Below are 16,528 nucleotides of genomic sequence, written 5' to 3'. Positions count from 1 at the left end.
TTAAGGTAAGGGCTCCTTCCAAACTTTTAGTTTGCATTTAGGGACTTATCTGTGATTGTGTGGAAAGGATCTTGTTAGGGTTTGAGTATTAATTTGGGGGAAAATGGATCTAAGACTTTATAGGTAAAATCTTAGAGTTAGGTTTTGGTTATATTTGATGGATGTTTCGTGGAAAATGAACTTAACTCATTTGTGTGTGATTATGGGTGGATGAAATTTGATGCGTTTTGGTGTGGATTGTGAATTGAATTTGATAAAATGTTTTGAGTTGGTTTTGTTGTGAAATTTGAAAACCATTAGAGTTAAGCGAGTATTAAAAATGGGGAATCTTTTAATATCTCGGTTTACTTAATGTGTGTTTGTGAAAATCGTTTAAGTTAACTTGATATTAAGAATGGGGAATCTCTTAATGTCTTGTTTACTTAATGTTTTGTTTTGAAAATCGTTAAGTTAAATGAGTATTAGGAATGGGGAATCTCTTAATGTCTTGTTTACTTAATGTTTTGTTTTGAAAATCGTTAAGTTAAATGAGTATTAGGAATGGGGAATCTCTTAATGTCTTGTTTACTTAATGTTTTGTTTTGAAAATCGTTAAGTTAAATGAGTATTAGGAATGGGGAATCTCTTAATGTCTTGTTTACTTAATGTTTTGTTTTGAAAATCGTTAAGTTAAATGAGTATTAAGAATGGGGAATCTCTTGATATTTCTGTTTGCTTAATATTTGTTGTGAAAATCGTTTAAGTTAAGTGAGTATTAAAAATGGGGAATCTTTTAATATCTGCATTTGCTTAACGATTGTTGTGGATGGAGTCAGTATATGCATGCATTTTCATGCATTTTGTAAATCGTGGAGACCCGTGATAGGTGGCACATTGATAAATAGTACTTTGGCCTGTGATAGGCGGTACATTTATGATTTACGTTTTTGAAAACCATGCAGACCCGTGATAGGTGGCACCTCGATAAACGATACGGGCCCGTGATAGGCAGTACGTTTATGGTTTTCGCTTTTTTATAAATTGTGCAGACCCGTGATAGGTGGCACCTCGATAAACGATACGGGCCCGTGATAGGCAGTACGTTTATGGTTTTCGCTTTTTTGTAAATTGTGCAGACCCGTGATAGGTGGCACCTCGAAAAACAGTACGGGCCCGTGATAGGCAGTACGTTTATGGTTTTCGCTTTTTTGTAAATTGTGCAGACCCGTGATAGGTGGCACCTCGAAAAACAGTACGGGCCCGTGATAGGCAGTACGTTTATGGTTTTCGCTTTTTTGTAAATTGTGCAGACCCGTGATAGGTGGCACCTCGAAAAACAGTACGGGCCCGTGATAGGCAGTACGTTTATGGTTTTCGCTTTTTTGTAAATTGTGCAGACCCGTGATAGGTGGCACCTCGAAAAACAGTACGGGCCCGTGATAGGCAGTACGTTTATGGTTTTCGCTTTTTTGTAAATTGTGCAGACCCGTGATAGGTGGCACCTCGAAAAACAGTACGGGCCCGTGATAGGCAGTACGTTTATGGTTTTCGCTTTTTTGTAAATTGTGCAGACCCGTGATAGGTGGCACCTCGAAAAACAGTACGGGCCCGTGATAGGCAGTACGTTTATGGTTTTCGCTTTTTTGTAAATTGTGCAGACCCGTGATAGGTGGCACCTCGAAAAACAGTACGGGCCCGTGATAGGCAGTACGTTTATGGATTGGCTCAGCAAAAGTCCTTATTTTGAGTTAGATAATCGATTGCTCAATTGATTTATCAATGCTTTGGTCAGTTATGTATTACTTGATGGATTGAGAACTTTATTTTGAGTTCATTGTTAATTGGCAAGCATTATATGAACTTTTAGCATATGGAAAATCCTTTTAAGGTCCATGCTTAGTTGAAAGGTTATTTTGTGCATTTAAAACTTAAATGTTATGTGTTATCTGTTAATTTCGGTTGGTGACCCTTTACAATTATTGTGGAAATCTGGGCTTTGCCCTCAGATGAGAGTTAGGACGATCCTACAGGTTCGTAACCTACGGACGGGAATGGAGATGGGAGCGCTTGACTGCAGTTACGATAGGAGGATCCCACAGGGCGCGTGGAGATCACTCAGGGTGTATAGTTTTTGGTAGGATGATCAGATTAGGTTGATGTATAGGGACTAGGCGTCCTTCTTTTTGGGTTGGAGTATTTTTAATTTGGAAAACTGTACTTATACTAATATCGTCAGTTTGACATCTTATTTGAATGGGTTCCATGTACCATTTGTTGTTGTGTAAATGTTTTGGATTTATATTTGGAGAAACTTTTCCGCTGCTTGTAAATTATAATGACTCAATTATTTATCCTAAGGCATTTCCTCGTTTATTTCTCTGTTTTAGTTTAATTTCTTTTATAAAAAAATACACCCTCGCTTTGAAAAACGGGGCGTTACACATTGCAAACGCCAAACACAAACAACCAAGGGTGAGCATCGAAATTATGTAACAATATAAGATAATCGAGGAGAACACGCAATTAGTCAAATCAGCATAAACAAGAGAAACACTCAAGATCATAATATCAAAAGTTAATCTAAATAAATAATAATAGAGTAGTCACAAGGATGAAATGCTATGCATGTCCTATACTCTATACTTCATCATCATTTGGTACCATTCTACTCCGAAGTACTTGGTTAAGAGGCTGGATACTATGCCCTTACAAGAGTGGACGAAAAATTCATGAATGGCCAAGTCTTCACAGATCCCCTCAACTCAACCTGAGACACATATACGCGACGATCGGGGTACTCTTGTGTTTAGGGATGGGAATAGGCTAGGCCATCCATCAAGGGCCTATGGTCTGACCTATTTAATAATAAGGCTAGGCTCATGCTATTTTTAAAGCCTATTTATTGAAATAGGTCAGACTCAGACTTATAAAAAAGGCTATTAGGCCTGACCGTGCGGCCTGTATATATTTTATTATTTATTAATATCATTTTTTTATTATTATATTAATAATATTATTTCCTATTTTAAATTCTATCAATTAGACAATCAATCAGTAATCATTCCATATTTCAGTAACCGTTCCATATTTGGTAACAATTCTATATTCGGTAGTCATTCTATATTCGGCAGCTATTTAATTAGTCAATAAAAAATCTATTATTTGAAATCAAAAATTATTTTTTAGGGTTTAGAGGATGTTTGTTTCAGATTTTTTTAAAATTATTTTGTTAAAAAATTTATTTTTTGTTTAATATATATAGATATATTTGGAGAGTATCATGTGGTATTAGTAGAGCATTTCAATGTTTTAATGTATATAAGACTTTTAAATAGGCTTCCAGGCCAGCCAAACTTTAAAAAAGGCCAGGTCAGGCCGGAAAAAAAAGCCTATGATAGGTCGTAGGTCAGGCTCAGTCCTAAAAAATAAATTGTAGGCCAGGTCTGGCCTATTCCCACCCCTACTTGTGTTGCATGGTAGCTCCCGACCTTAGGGAATAACCCAGTAATCCACTTAGGAATTTCCCACTAGAGGTACCCCCAAGGTCTATCAGTGTTACCTTATAGTTCGACTGTAGCCCTCCACGATCAGACTCCTTCAGTTGTACTTCCCTGAATCACTATGTTTGTTAGTCCCTCCCTATATGATGACAAAATAATCCTAACTCCAAAATCTTCAACACATATCTCACAGTTACTCGATCATCACAACGCAATAAGTTGAGTTTGACTTCACGATATTCATCAATATATATATATCAATCAATCACAATAAAATCCCAATATTTGATTTACACTACTCAAAATACATAGTCCAGTTTCATCAATCACATAATAAGGAATCCAATAGGTGGCACATTCAAGTAATATCACAAATTCAATCCGGTAACAAACACACTCAATTACATATCATTCATACAATAACAATCAATATAAGATTTCATAAAATCAAATAGAATGCAATCTTGATATAAATAGATTCACGACAATTCTATAGGTTGCTAAATTATATTTTAGTCCTCACTATTACCATTCATATATTATTAATTAATCATTATTACTCAATAGGGCTCGACCGTACGTAGTAAGCACCATATGAAAATCTTGGAATTTTGGTATTCCCGTTCATCTCACGTTATTTTATACTCATAAAATCGAACCTCCTCTCAACCCTTACCTCAATTGAAGATTTCACCAAATGAATCTGCACTGCTAATTTGTCACGTCTTTGTTGACTGTCGTCTCTAATAACTCATCAAGGTAATAGAACCATACAACCAAATGAAAGTAAAATAAATTATTTACTAAAATAAATAGGTAAAATATATACTACTTGTATTATTTTAAGGTTGTGGATATCTATAATTATATTAAAATAAAATGCGTATCTTAGTTGAATTTTTTTTTAAACAATTAGAATGTTCAATAACTATAATATATATACATTGAGAAATTATGTTACCGAATATTTTAATATCCATTGATTTAGATACTCAATTGGATTAAGTCATGTTAATTTCAGCCTAATGTAGCAACTCTGCTACTTTTAAAAATGCAGAGGATAATTCTTTTTGCTGCAAAACGTACTTATAAATATAATAGAATAAAATAATGTATAATTTTAATTAAAATAAAGCAAAATCGCATAGCTTATATGTAATGAAATTTATATTATTTATTTAAATTGATGCATACGATAAATCACTTTTAAGCCAAAAAGACGTCTATCGTCGTCAAATCCAGAAAAGTCCTTAATACTTGGAAATAAAACAATTCCATATATAATAAAGGCGAGCACATCTATGAAAGTCTCCCATTTTCCATCTCTTGCTACGTTTACTGCTTTCTCTTCAAGATAATTTATTGGGAATCCAATCAAATTATCTTTGTTGGTTATATTGTCTTTTATTTCTTTTATAGGGATATCAAATGTTTCAACAATTGTTTTCAGTGAGGTGTAGTGTTCCATGTATTGGTAAGGTTTTCTCCCCTTCATCGGATATCCCATTATTCGTTCGAACTCCTCCAACGTTGGGGCCAACTGAAAGTCCTTAAAAGTGAAACACCTGAAAGGAAGATCATAGAATTGGGCCAACGCTGTAAGGGCTTCCACTTGCACATTAACTTCAAGTAAATCAAGAATTTTGCCAAATTTCCCCATAAAGATTACATGTTGTACTTTTTTTTAACTTCAGAGCAAGATTCTTAAGGTTGTTTACATCCGGTTTGAGAACTCTCAATGGCAAGGTCTTTCTTAATGGAGTAATGTTTGAGCCACTATTTGATCCCATATTTCCTGTGGTTAAAGTTATTCACAACAAGCCTTAATTTTTATGGTTTTGAAAATGATGTGATAATGATTTTTCAAAAGTAACCATGATAAAAAATATGATGTAAGAAAAATGACGATGAGGAGAAAGAAAAAAACTTGGATACGCTAGAAGTTAAAAGTGAACATGACATAGAGTAAGTTTTTCGTTTGTACGTGTGATTTATACAATTTTTTTCATGTGAACCTTTACTATGGGTAGCTCTATAGTTCTTAATTGGTTACTAGAGCACACAACTCAATTCTAAAATATTAAATCAATTAATAGGCAAACTATTAATATGGAAATATTATAGAAAATGTCAACTCTAGGTGAGACTTTCATGACAACCAAATAGGATGTGCATCCAGAAGATTATCATTACACAATCTCGAACTTATCTTAGGTAGCACTCAGCTCGGGTATAGAGCCAAACTCATAAGTGTGTGAATCGTGTTAGGGTGTAAATAAAAATAAATAAAATAAATCATCACAATGAAAATAAATTGACAAAACACATATAATTATATTCATAAGATAAGAAAATAAATAAAACAATAGGAGTAATATAAATAAAATAATAAATTTTAAAATAATTATATATAATTAATTAGATGGGGCATGACTCTCAAAAATCCCAACTGAAGTCGCCAGTTGTCGCCTCCAGTTAGTCTGCAAAAAAGGAAGTCGCCACTAATTTTATTTTATTTTTTTAAAGGGAAAATTAGATAAAACCTAAAGTAAAATTCTTGAACCAAAAAATTGCATTCGGGAGTCGATTACGAATAGGGAAAATAATATTACCCTATATCGTTCGTTAAAAATGGTTACCCTATAATTAATTATATACATACTATTCATTTATTTATTTATTGTTACCCCCGAAAAAGAATAATAAAAAAAATTATTTACATTAATAAAAGAAGAAAAAAATATTTTTTTTATTAATTTGGTTTGACAAGGGGAAGACCTTACTCCTACGTATCCCCAAGTGCAATAGGGAAATCAAAATTCACGTAGTTCTTAGGTAGAAAATATTTATGCGTTGACCGATTTTATTATTAATTTTATTATTACTTTTATTTACATACTTATCATTAAAGAAAAATAAAAACATTTTAATAATTACTATGATGATAATAATAATAATAATAATAATAATAATAATAATAATAATAATAATAATAATAATAATAATAATAATAATATTTGTTCATGGATTATGTCTTCTATTTTAGTTTTAAAGTAAAGAAAAAAATTGATTTAAGAAAGAAAAAAAACAACGTAATGTGGCGGTATATGAACGAGACAAATGGACACGACGGTGAAAAACAAACTGTTAAAGGATTTGCTCGTACGTAGTCGGATATGTCGCGACACAAAAGCCACCAACGATTGGGAGTGAGTGACATGGCGCTGTGAGCGAGGATGAATTTCATCCGGCGGCAGCAACAATTAATTATAATCCTTAGGGAAAAAACCATTTATCCGTTGTTATGTTTTTTTTTAGTTATTTGATAAAGACATAATATGAATTTTCTATTATATCACAATAGGGTGAAATTTGTTTTCTTGTTCTATAAACATCAATTAGTTATATTTTTTTTTTATTACTTTGTGTTGCAAAGAAAACAATTTTAGGATAACCAACTTTAAAAAAAATGAAAGCTTAACATATGAGTTTATTTTTTATAAACCGAAAAAATTGAAAGAAAAAAAAACATATTTTAAAAAAGATGCAATACAAAGAATAATAAGCTTAAAATTAGAGAAAACAATAAGAAAGTGATACTTTACTGCTGAATTGTTTTTTTTTGCTAGACCGATTGTTTCAAGATCAGATTATCTTCTCCTCTTTTGCCTATTAATCACTCTATTTTTTCTGTGCTCTCAAATTGTGTTTCCAATTGTCCCCTTTTTGTGCTCTTGTGGTAGACTATTTATAGACTTTTGGGTGAAGATTACAAAGGACAAGAGAATAATTGTCAATTGATTATCATTAATCTATTTCTTTTCGGTTTCTTTTCATTTAATTGGCCACAATGAAACTGATTCTTTTTATCATTGATTCATTTTTTCGATTTCTTTTTTATTCAATTGACCACCATTACACTGATTTTTACCACCATTGATTCATTTCTTCAGTTTCTTTTCTATTCAATTGATCACCATTATACTGATTTTTATTAACATTGTTTTATTTCTTTTCGGTTTCTTTTCATTCAAATGATGACCATTATAATGATTATTATTACCATCAATCCAATTCAATTAAATATTTTTTAAATAAAATTTTAGAAAATAGGAAAATTTTCTGTAAGGAATCAGAGTCTTAAAAAATCAAACACAATAACGATTTTCTAAAATTTAAAAGTCTAACTATTTATTTTTAATTATTATTTTTTAATTTTTTTTTTATATTTATTAAAAATCATAAAGTAGCGCAACAAAGTTAGGTGTCAACACATCGCAAACGCCAAACACAAACAACGAGGGGTGAGTTTGGAAATTATGTATTAGTATAAGATAAACAAGGAGAACACGCAAGTAGTTAAATTAGGACAAACATGAGAAACATTCAAGACTACAATATCAGAGTTTAATTTAATTCAATCACAATAAAACAGTCACAAGGATGAAATGTTGTGCATGTCATATACTATATACTTCCTCGTCATTTGGTACCATTCTACTAGAGAAGTATTTGGTTAGGAGGCTTGATACTATGCCACTAGGAATTCCCTACTAGAGGTACCCCCAAGGTCTATCAGCCTTACCTTACATATCGAGTGTAGTCCTCCACGATCAGGGTCATTGAGTTGTATTTCCCCGAGTCACTAGGCTTGTCAAACCCTCCCAATATGATGACAAAATAATCCTCACTCCAAACCTACAACACCTATCTCATACTTACTCGATTATCACAACTCAATAAGTTTCAGTTTGAATTCACAATATTCATCCAAATTTATATCATTACATATGTATATTAGTAAATCATAATAAAATCCTAATATTTGGTTTACACCCCATAATAAGGAATCCAACAGGTTGCACATTCAAGTAATATCACAATTTCAATCATGTAACAAGAACACTCAAATACATATCGTTCATACAATAACAATCAACATAAGATTTCATAAAATTACACAACATGCAATCTTGATATAAATAGATTCACGACAATTCTATAGGTTGTTAAATTATATTTTAGTCCTCACTATTACCATTCATATATTATTAATTAATTATTATTACTCAATAGGGCTCGGCCGAATAAATTAAGCCTCGAATAAATATCTGGGAATTTCGGTATTCCCGTTCATCCCATGTTATTTTATATTCATAAAATCGAACCTCCTCTCACCCTTTACCCTGGCTGAAGATTTTTCGCAACGAAGTCGATCTGCTGATTTAATGTGTCACGTATTCGCCAACCACCGTTTCTAACAGTCCATGAAAGAAAATAAATCAACGTAACAACCAAATACAAATTAATTACTCAAAAGATTATTTCATTTAAAAATAGTTTATTATAAAATTTAGGGTGTTACCCTTCATACCCTCAATTATATTATTTATGAAGATAAAAAAAATGTATAACACATTATCAATTAGTTCCACGGATAGCAAGTACGCCATCTAGCAACCCTACATGGTCCTGGTGGATTTATAACCCAATTGCAATCAATACACCTATCTCTATCTTGTATGTATATGTCAAACCATTTAAATTCACCATTCCACTTAAAGGAACAATAGAATAGTGTTTTGCGAAAAAAGTGAGGTCCAAAAGAAAAATCATAAGTTTGATTAAACTTAAGAACATGAACTCCAAGATCATCATCACCAGATTTGCAATGAACAGTTAAGGCGGTTTTCATTTCATTAGTAATATACACTTGGATTCCATGAACATTTTGCATGAACAACAATGTCAACACACATATCAAAAGTAATTTTTGGATAAATAAAGACATTGCAGCTTCAAATAATCTATTCTTTAATATATGAAAGTTACAATAATGGATTGAATAAAATCATATATTTATAGAGTTATTTTTGGAAAAAATGGAAATACATAAAAAAAAATTATTTAAGGTAATATATTTTATGAGTATAAATGAATAATAAATGTTTGTTAAATAATTAACCGTTTCTTAAACATTAACAGAGTAAATTCAAAGATAGTCAAGGTTTTATTAAATTGAATATTGTATTTTTACTCAATATAGATTAGTCAATTTATGGAAAAACTAATCTTGATCTACGACATTTAATGTAATTAATTTTACAAAAATTGTAGTTTTGACTAGAGATATTGATAACAAAAAATTAAATTACCTTAAAATAAATAAATTATTTAAGGTAATATTTTATGTTTATAAATAATTAATAATTGTTTGTTAAATAATTAACTATTTCTTAAATATTCAACAAAGTAAATTCAAAGATAGTCAAGGTTTTATTAAATTGAATATTGTATTTTTACTCAATATAGAATAGTCAATTTATGGAAAAACTAATCTTGATTTATGACATTTAATGTAATTAATTTTACAAACATTGTAGTTTTCACTAGAGATATTAATAACAAAATAGTTAATAACAATTAATTTATTTGTTATATTGAACTAGTAAAATATCGGTTTATGATCATATGGATCAAGGTTGATAGTTTTTCTCAATATAATACATTTCTCTTTTTATACTAGATCCATCAAGGGATAGTAAAGAAGGGTTCGTCAAACTTACTCTAAGTAAAACAATGGATTCTCTAAAAGAGTGTGACGTGGTGAATAATTTTATTATCTATAAACTAATTAATTCATATTCGTAATAGCAACAAATTAAATCAAATAAATGATATCAATCGAATCAAAATTAAGCATATTAAACCAATTGATTAATATTTAATTAAAAAATATTTTTATTTCTAAAAAATATTTATATTTCTAAAAACTATTATAAAATAGTTTATTGCATTTGTAGTTATATTAATAGATACATAATCACTATCTTCTATATTTTACATTAAGTCTAATACAATTCGCATTTATTTCCAATATTAACATATTCCATAAATACATACACGCATGTTTTTTATGATTAATTATTAATTTATTATTTATTTATAACATATTTTTTAACGTGTAAATTATTTCTTCAGAACACATAATCATGATCAAAATAAATGATTTTTTTGTTATTTTCTATTGATTTGATACATTTGTAATTTGTACTCATTGCTAGGAGTCATTTGTTATCGTCATAGTGTAACACCCTAAACCCCAAATAAAAAAAAATAAATTTTCTTATTTTTAAAACTATGAAATTCTTCAAATAAATAAATATACAAACTTCGAAACATATTTTTTTTATTAAAGTAAAGAGTATCACGTAATCATAAACATGTCACATAAATCCAAAATTTCCATCAAACATAACAACTCGAAATCATAATATCACATAACAAAATCCTTTTTGAAGTACACATACATAAGTTTTATATTAAGTGCAAATGTGGTCCCAACCCGGTGTCACTATTAGAGAGGGAATTCCCATAATAAAAGACGCTCAAAATAACATGAACACAATGCATATATTAAGAGTCTTCAAGACAGGATTGTTTCCGCCTCTTTGATGGTACTAGTCATCACCTGTAGCTTACAACTCATCTGCGTCCATCGCAAACGCCAAACACAAATAACGAAGGGTGAGCATCGAAATTATGTAACAATATAAGATAATCGAGGAGAACACGCAATTAGTCAAATTAGCATAAACAGGAGAAACACTCAAGATCATAATATCAAAGGTTAATCTAAATAAATCACAATAGAGCTGTCCCAAGGATGAACTGCTATGCATGTCCTATACTCTATACTTCTTCATCATTTGGTACCATTCTACTCTGAAGTACTTGGTTAAGAGGTTGGATACTATGCCCTTACAAGAGTGGACAGAAAATTCATGAATGGCCAAGTCTTCACAGATCCCCTCAACTCATCCCTAGACACATATGGTCTGGCCTATTTAATAGGCTAGGGATTCTCTTGCGTTTAGGGATGGGAATAGGCTAGGCCATCCGTCAGGGGCCTATGGTCTGGCCTATTTAATAATAAGGTTAGGTTCATGCTATTTTTAAAGTCTATTTATTTAAATAGGTTAGACTCAGACTTATAAAAAAGCCTATTAGGCATGACAGTGCGGCCTGTATATATTTTATTATTTATTAATATCATTTTTTAGTATTATATTAATAATATTATTTCCTATTTTAAATTCTATCAATTAGACAATCAATCAGTAATCATTCCAAATTTCAGTAACCGTTCCATATTCGGTAACAATTCTATATTCGGTAGTCATTCCATATTCGGTAGTTGTTTAATTAGTCAATAAAAAATCTATTATTTCAAATCAAAAATTATTTTTTAGGGTTTAGAGGATGTTTGTTTCAGATTTTTTTAAAATTCTTTTGTTAAAATAATTAGTTTAAAAAAAATTATATTTTGTTTAATATATATAGATATATGTGGAGAGTATCATGTGGTATTAGTAGAGCACTTAAATGTTTTAATGTAAATAAGGCTTTTAAATAGGCTTTCAGTTCAGGCCAGGCTTTTAAAAACTCCAGGTCAGGGCGGAAAAAAAAAGCCTATGATAGGTCGTAGGACAGGCTCAGTCCTAAAAAATAAATTGTAGGCCAGACTCAGGCCTTTGAAAGCCTGGCATGGCCTTGCCTATTCCCACCCCTACTTGTGTTGCACGGTAGCTCCCGACCTTAGGGAATAACCCAGTAATCCACTTAAGAAATCCCCACTAGAGGTGCCCCCAAGGTCTATCAGTCTTACCTTATAGTTCGAGTGTAGCCCTCCACGATCAGACTCATTCAGTTGTACTTCCCTGAATCACTAGGTTTGTTAGTCCCTCCGTATTTGATGACAAAATATTCCTAACTCCAAAATCTTCTACACATATCTCACACTTACTCGATCATCACAGATCAATAAGTTTAGTTTGACTTCACGATATTCATCAATATATATGTATATCTGTCAATCACAATAAAATCCCAATATTTGATTTACACTACTCAAAATACACAGTCCAGTTTCATCAATCACATAATAAGGAATCCAATAGGTGGCACATTCAAGTAATATCACAAATTCAATCCGGTAACAAACACACTCAAGTACATTGGTTGCTAAATTAAATTTTTGTCCTCACTATTGCCATTCATATATTGTTAATTAATTATTATTACTCAATAGGGCTCGACCGTACGTAGTAAACTCTGGATGAAAATCTGGGAATTTTTGTATTCCCGTTCATTCCACGTTATTTTATACTCATAAAATCGAACCTCCTCTCAACCCTTACCTCAATTGAAGATTTCGCCAAATGAATCTGAACTGCTAATTTTTCACGTCTTTGTTGACCGTCATATCTAATAATTCATCAAGGTAATAGAACCATACAACCAAATAAAAGTAAAATAAATTATTTACAAAAATAAACAGGTAAAATTTATACTACTTGTATTATACCTAAAAATATTTTAAGATTGTTGATATCTATAATTATATTAAAATAAAATGCGTATCTTAGTTTATTTTTTATTTAAACAATTAGAATCTTCAATAACTATAATATATATACATTGAGAAATTATGTTACATAAGATTTTAATATGCATAGATTTAGATACTCAATTGGATTAAGTCATGTTAATTTCAGCCTAATGTAGCAAGTCTGCAACGTTTAAAAATGCAGAGGACAATCCTTTCTGCTGCAAAACATACTTAAAAATATAATAGAATAAAATAATTTATAATTTTAATTAAAATAAAGCAAAATCGCATAGCATATATGTAATGAAATTTATATTATTTATTTAAATTGATGCATACGATAAATCACTTTTAAGCCAAAAAGACGTCTATCGTCGTCGAATCCACAAAGTCCTTAATACTTGGAAATAAAACAATTCGATATATAATTAAGGCGAGCACATCTATGAAAGTGTCCCATTTTCCATCTCTTGCTAAGTTTACTGCTTTCTCTTCAAGATATTTTATTGGGAATCCAATCAAATTATCTATGTTGGTTATATTGTCTTTTATTTCCTTTATAGGATTGGGCCAACGTTGTACGGGCATCCACTTGCACATTAACTTCAAGTAAATCAAGAATTTTGCCAAATTTGCCCATAAAGATTACACGTTGTACTTTTTTTAACTTCAGAGCAAGATTCTTAAGGTTGTTTACATCCAGCTTGAGAACTCCCAATGGCAAGGTCTTTCTTAATGGAGTAATGTTTGCGCCACCATTTGATCCCGTATTTCCTGTGGTTAAAGTTATTCACAACAAGCCTTAATTTTTATGGTTTTGAAAATTATGTGATAATGATTTTTCAAAAGTAACCATGATAAAAAATATGATGTAAGAAAAATGACGATGAGGAGAAAGAAAACAACTTGGATATACTAGAAGGTAAAAGTGAACATGACATAGAGTAAGTTTTTCGTATGTAAGTGTGATTTATACAATTTTTTTCATGTGAACCTTTACTATGGGTAGCTCTATAGTTCTAAATTGGTTACTAGAGCACACAACTCAATTCTAAAATATTAAATCAATTAATAGGTAAACTATTAATATCGAAATATTTAGAAAAGGTCAACTCTAGGTGAGACTTTCATGACAACCAAATAGGATGTACATCCAGAAGATTATCATTACACAATCTCGAACTTATCTTAGGTAGCACTCAGCCCGGGTATAGAGTCCACTCATAAGTGTGTGAATCGTGTTAGGGTGTAAATAAAAATAAATAAAATAAATCATCACAATTAAACTAAATTGACAAAACGCATATAATTATATTCATAAGATAAGAAAATAAATAAAGCAATAGAGGTAATATAAATAAAATGATAAATAATAAAATAATTATATATAATTAATTAGATTGAGCTTGACTCTAAAAAATCCCCAGTGAAGTCGCCAGTTGTCGCGTCCAGTTAGTCCGCGAAAAAGGAAGTCGCCACTAAAGGCAAAATTAGATAAAACCTAAAGTAAAATTCTTGAACCAAAAAATTGCATTCGGGAGTCGATTACTAATAGGGAAAATAATATAACCCTACATCGTCCGTTAAAAAAGGTTACCCTATAATTAATTATATACATACTATTCATTTATTTATTTATCTTTATCCCCCAAAAATAATAATAATAAAATTATTTACATTAATAGAAGAAGAAACAAATATTTTTTTATTAATTTGGTTTGATCAGGGGAAGACCTTGCTCCTACGTATCCCCAAGTGCAATAGGGAAATCAAAATTCACGTAGTTATTGGGTAGAAAATATTTATGTGTTGACCGTTTTGATTATTAATTTTATTATTATTTTTATTTACATATGTATCAATAAAGAAAAATAAAAACATAATAATAACTATGATACTAATAATAATGATTATTATTATTATTATTATTATTATTATTATAATAATAATATTTGTTCATGGATTATGTCTTCTATTTTAATTTTAAAGTAAAGAAAAAAATTGATTTTAAAAAAAAAAACAACGTAATGCGGCGGTATATAAACGAGACCAATGGACACGACCGTGAAACAAACTGTTAAAGGATTTGCTCGTATGTTGTCGTATGTTTCAATTTGTTTTTTATTCAATTGACCACCATTACACTGATTTTTATTACCATTGACCAAGGGAGAGAACCTGAGGTGTGGATGGAATTTTGAGATTTAAGGAGAGAATTTGTGTTTCAGATGTAGAGGAGTTATGAAAGATGATCTTAGAGGAAGGACATAGGAGCCGTCTAAGTATTCACCCTGGAGCCACAAAGATGTATAAGGACCTCAAGAAGATATTTTGGTGGCCTAAAATGAAAAAAGATGTTGCTAAGTTTGTGTATGCTTGTTTGATCTGTCAAAAACCTTTAGGTTTGATGCAACCTTTAAGTATTCCCGAATGGAAGTGGGATAGCATCTCTATGGACTTTGTTGTAGGCTTACCTTGAACTCCAAAAAGGTATGATAGTATTTGGGTTATTGTGGATAGATTAACCAAATCTGCTCACTTTATTCCGATAAACTTAACTTATTCAATGGAAAGGTTAGCTGAAATATACATAAAGGAAATTATGAAGTTGCATGGAATCCCACCAAGTATAGTCTCAGACAGAGACCTCAGGTTAACCTCTAAGTTTTGGCAAGGTTTACAGAGCGCTTTAGGTACGAACCTTAGGATACGTTCAGCCTACCACCCACAAACAGATGGTCAGAATGAGCGAACCAATCAATCCCTAGAAGACTTGTTGAGAGCTTGTGTGTTGGAACAAAATGGAAGTTAGGATAGCTTTTTGCCACTTATAGAGTTTACCTATAACAATAGTTTCCACTCTAGCATTGGGATGGACCCTTTGGAGGCATTGTATGGGAGAAGATGTAGGACCCCTCTGTGTTGGTTTGAGACGGGTGATAACCTTGTGTTAGGACCTGAGATTGTTCAACATACTATTGATAAAGTAAAAATGATTCAGGAAAAGATGAGAGCATTTCAGAATAGGCAAAAGAGTTACCATGATAAAAGAAGGAAAAACCTCGAATTTCAAGAAGGTGGTCATGTATTTCTGAGAGTTACTCCAACAACTAGGGTTGGTTGGGCATTAAAAATGCGAAATCTTGCTCTTCGGTTTATAGGACCTTACGATATTCTTAAACGTGTTGGTAACGTGGCATATCAGATCGCGTTACCTCCTTCTCTTTCTAATCTTCACAGTGTCTTTCATGTGTCTCAACTTCGCAAGTATGTTTTCGATCTTTCACATGTGATTGAGTCAGACAAGGTCCAAATAAAAGAGAATCTAACTTTTGAGACCTTAACGTTACGGACTGAGGACTGAAAGATAAGGGAATGAAGGGGTAAGGCAATTTCATTGGTTAAGGTTGTATGGGGAGGTGCTACTGGTGAAAGTGCTACGTGGGAAGTCGAAAGTCAAATGCGTGATTCTTATCCCGAACTGTTTTCTCCAGGTAAATTTCGTGGACGAAATTTTGTTTACAGGGGGAGAAATGTAATGCCCAATTTCTTATTATATTTTAGTAATATAATAATAATTTATTATTATTATTATTATTATTATTATTATTATTATTATTGTTATTATTATTATTATTAGTATTATTATTATTATATG

The 16,528-nt window shown here is 31.1% G+C and overlaps 1 protein-coding gene across 1 annotated transcript; it reads left to right on the top strand.

Annotated features, from left to right (window-relative positions):
• Window positions 1–15,118: 15,118 nt before the first annotated feature.
• LOC113784110 (uncharacterized) lies at window positions 15,119–16,234 on the top strand. The gene is made up of 4 exons (XM_027330274.1): window positions 15,119–15,240; window positions 15,391–15,522; window positions 15,724–15,897; window positions 15,985–16,234. The coding sequence occupies exons 1-4, from the start codon at window positions 15,119–15,121 to the stop codon at window positions 16,232–16,234; spliced, it is 678 nt and encodes a 225-aa protein (XP_027186075.1).
• Window positions 16,235–16,528: the final 294 nt, after the last annotated feature.

Source organism: Cicer arietinum, chromosome 2 (assembly GCF_000331145.2).
Source record: "Cicer arietinum cultivar CDC Frontier isolate Library 1 chromosome 2, Cicar.CDCFrontier_v2.0, whole genome shotgun sequence".
Taxonomy (NCBI): domain Eukaryota; kingdom Viridiplantae; phylum Streptophyta; class Magnoliopsida; order Fabales; family Fabaceae; genus Cicer; species Cicer arietinum.
Note: the sequence above shows the minus strand (reverse complement) of the source record. Positions and strands in the feature narration are given on the sequence as shown.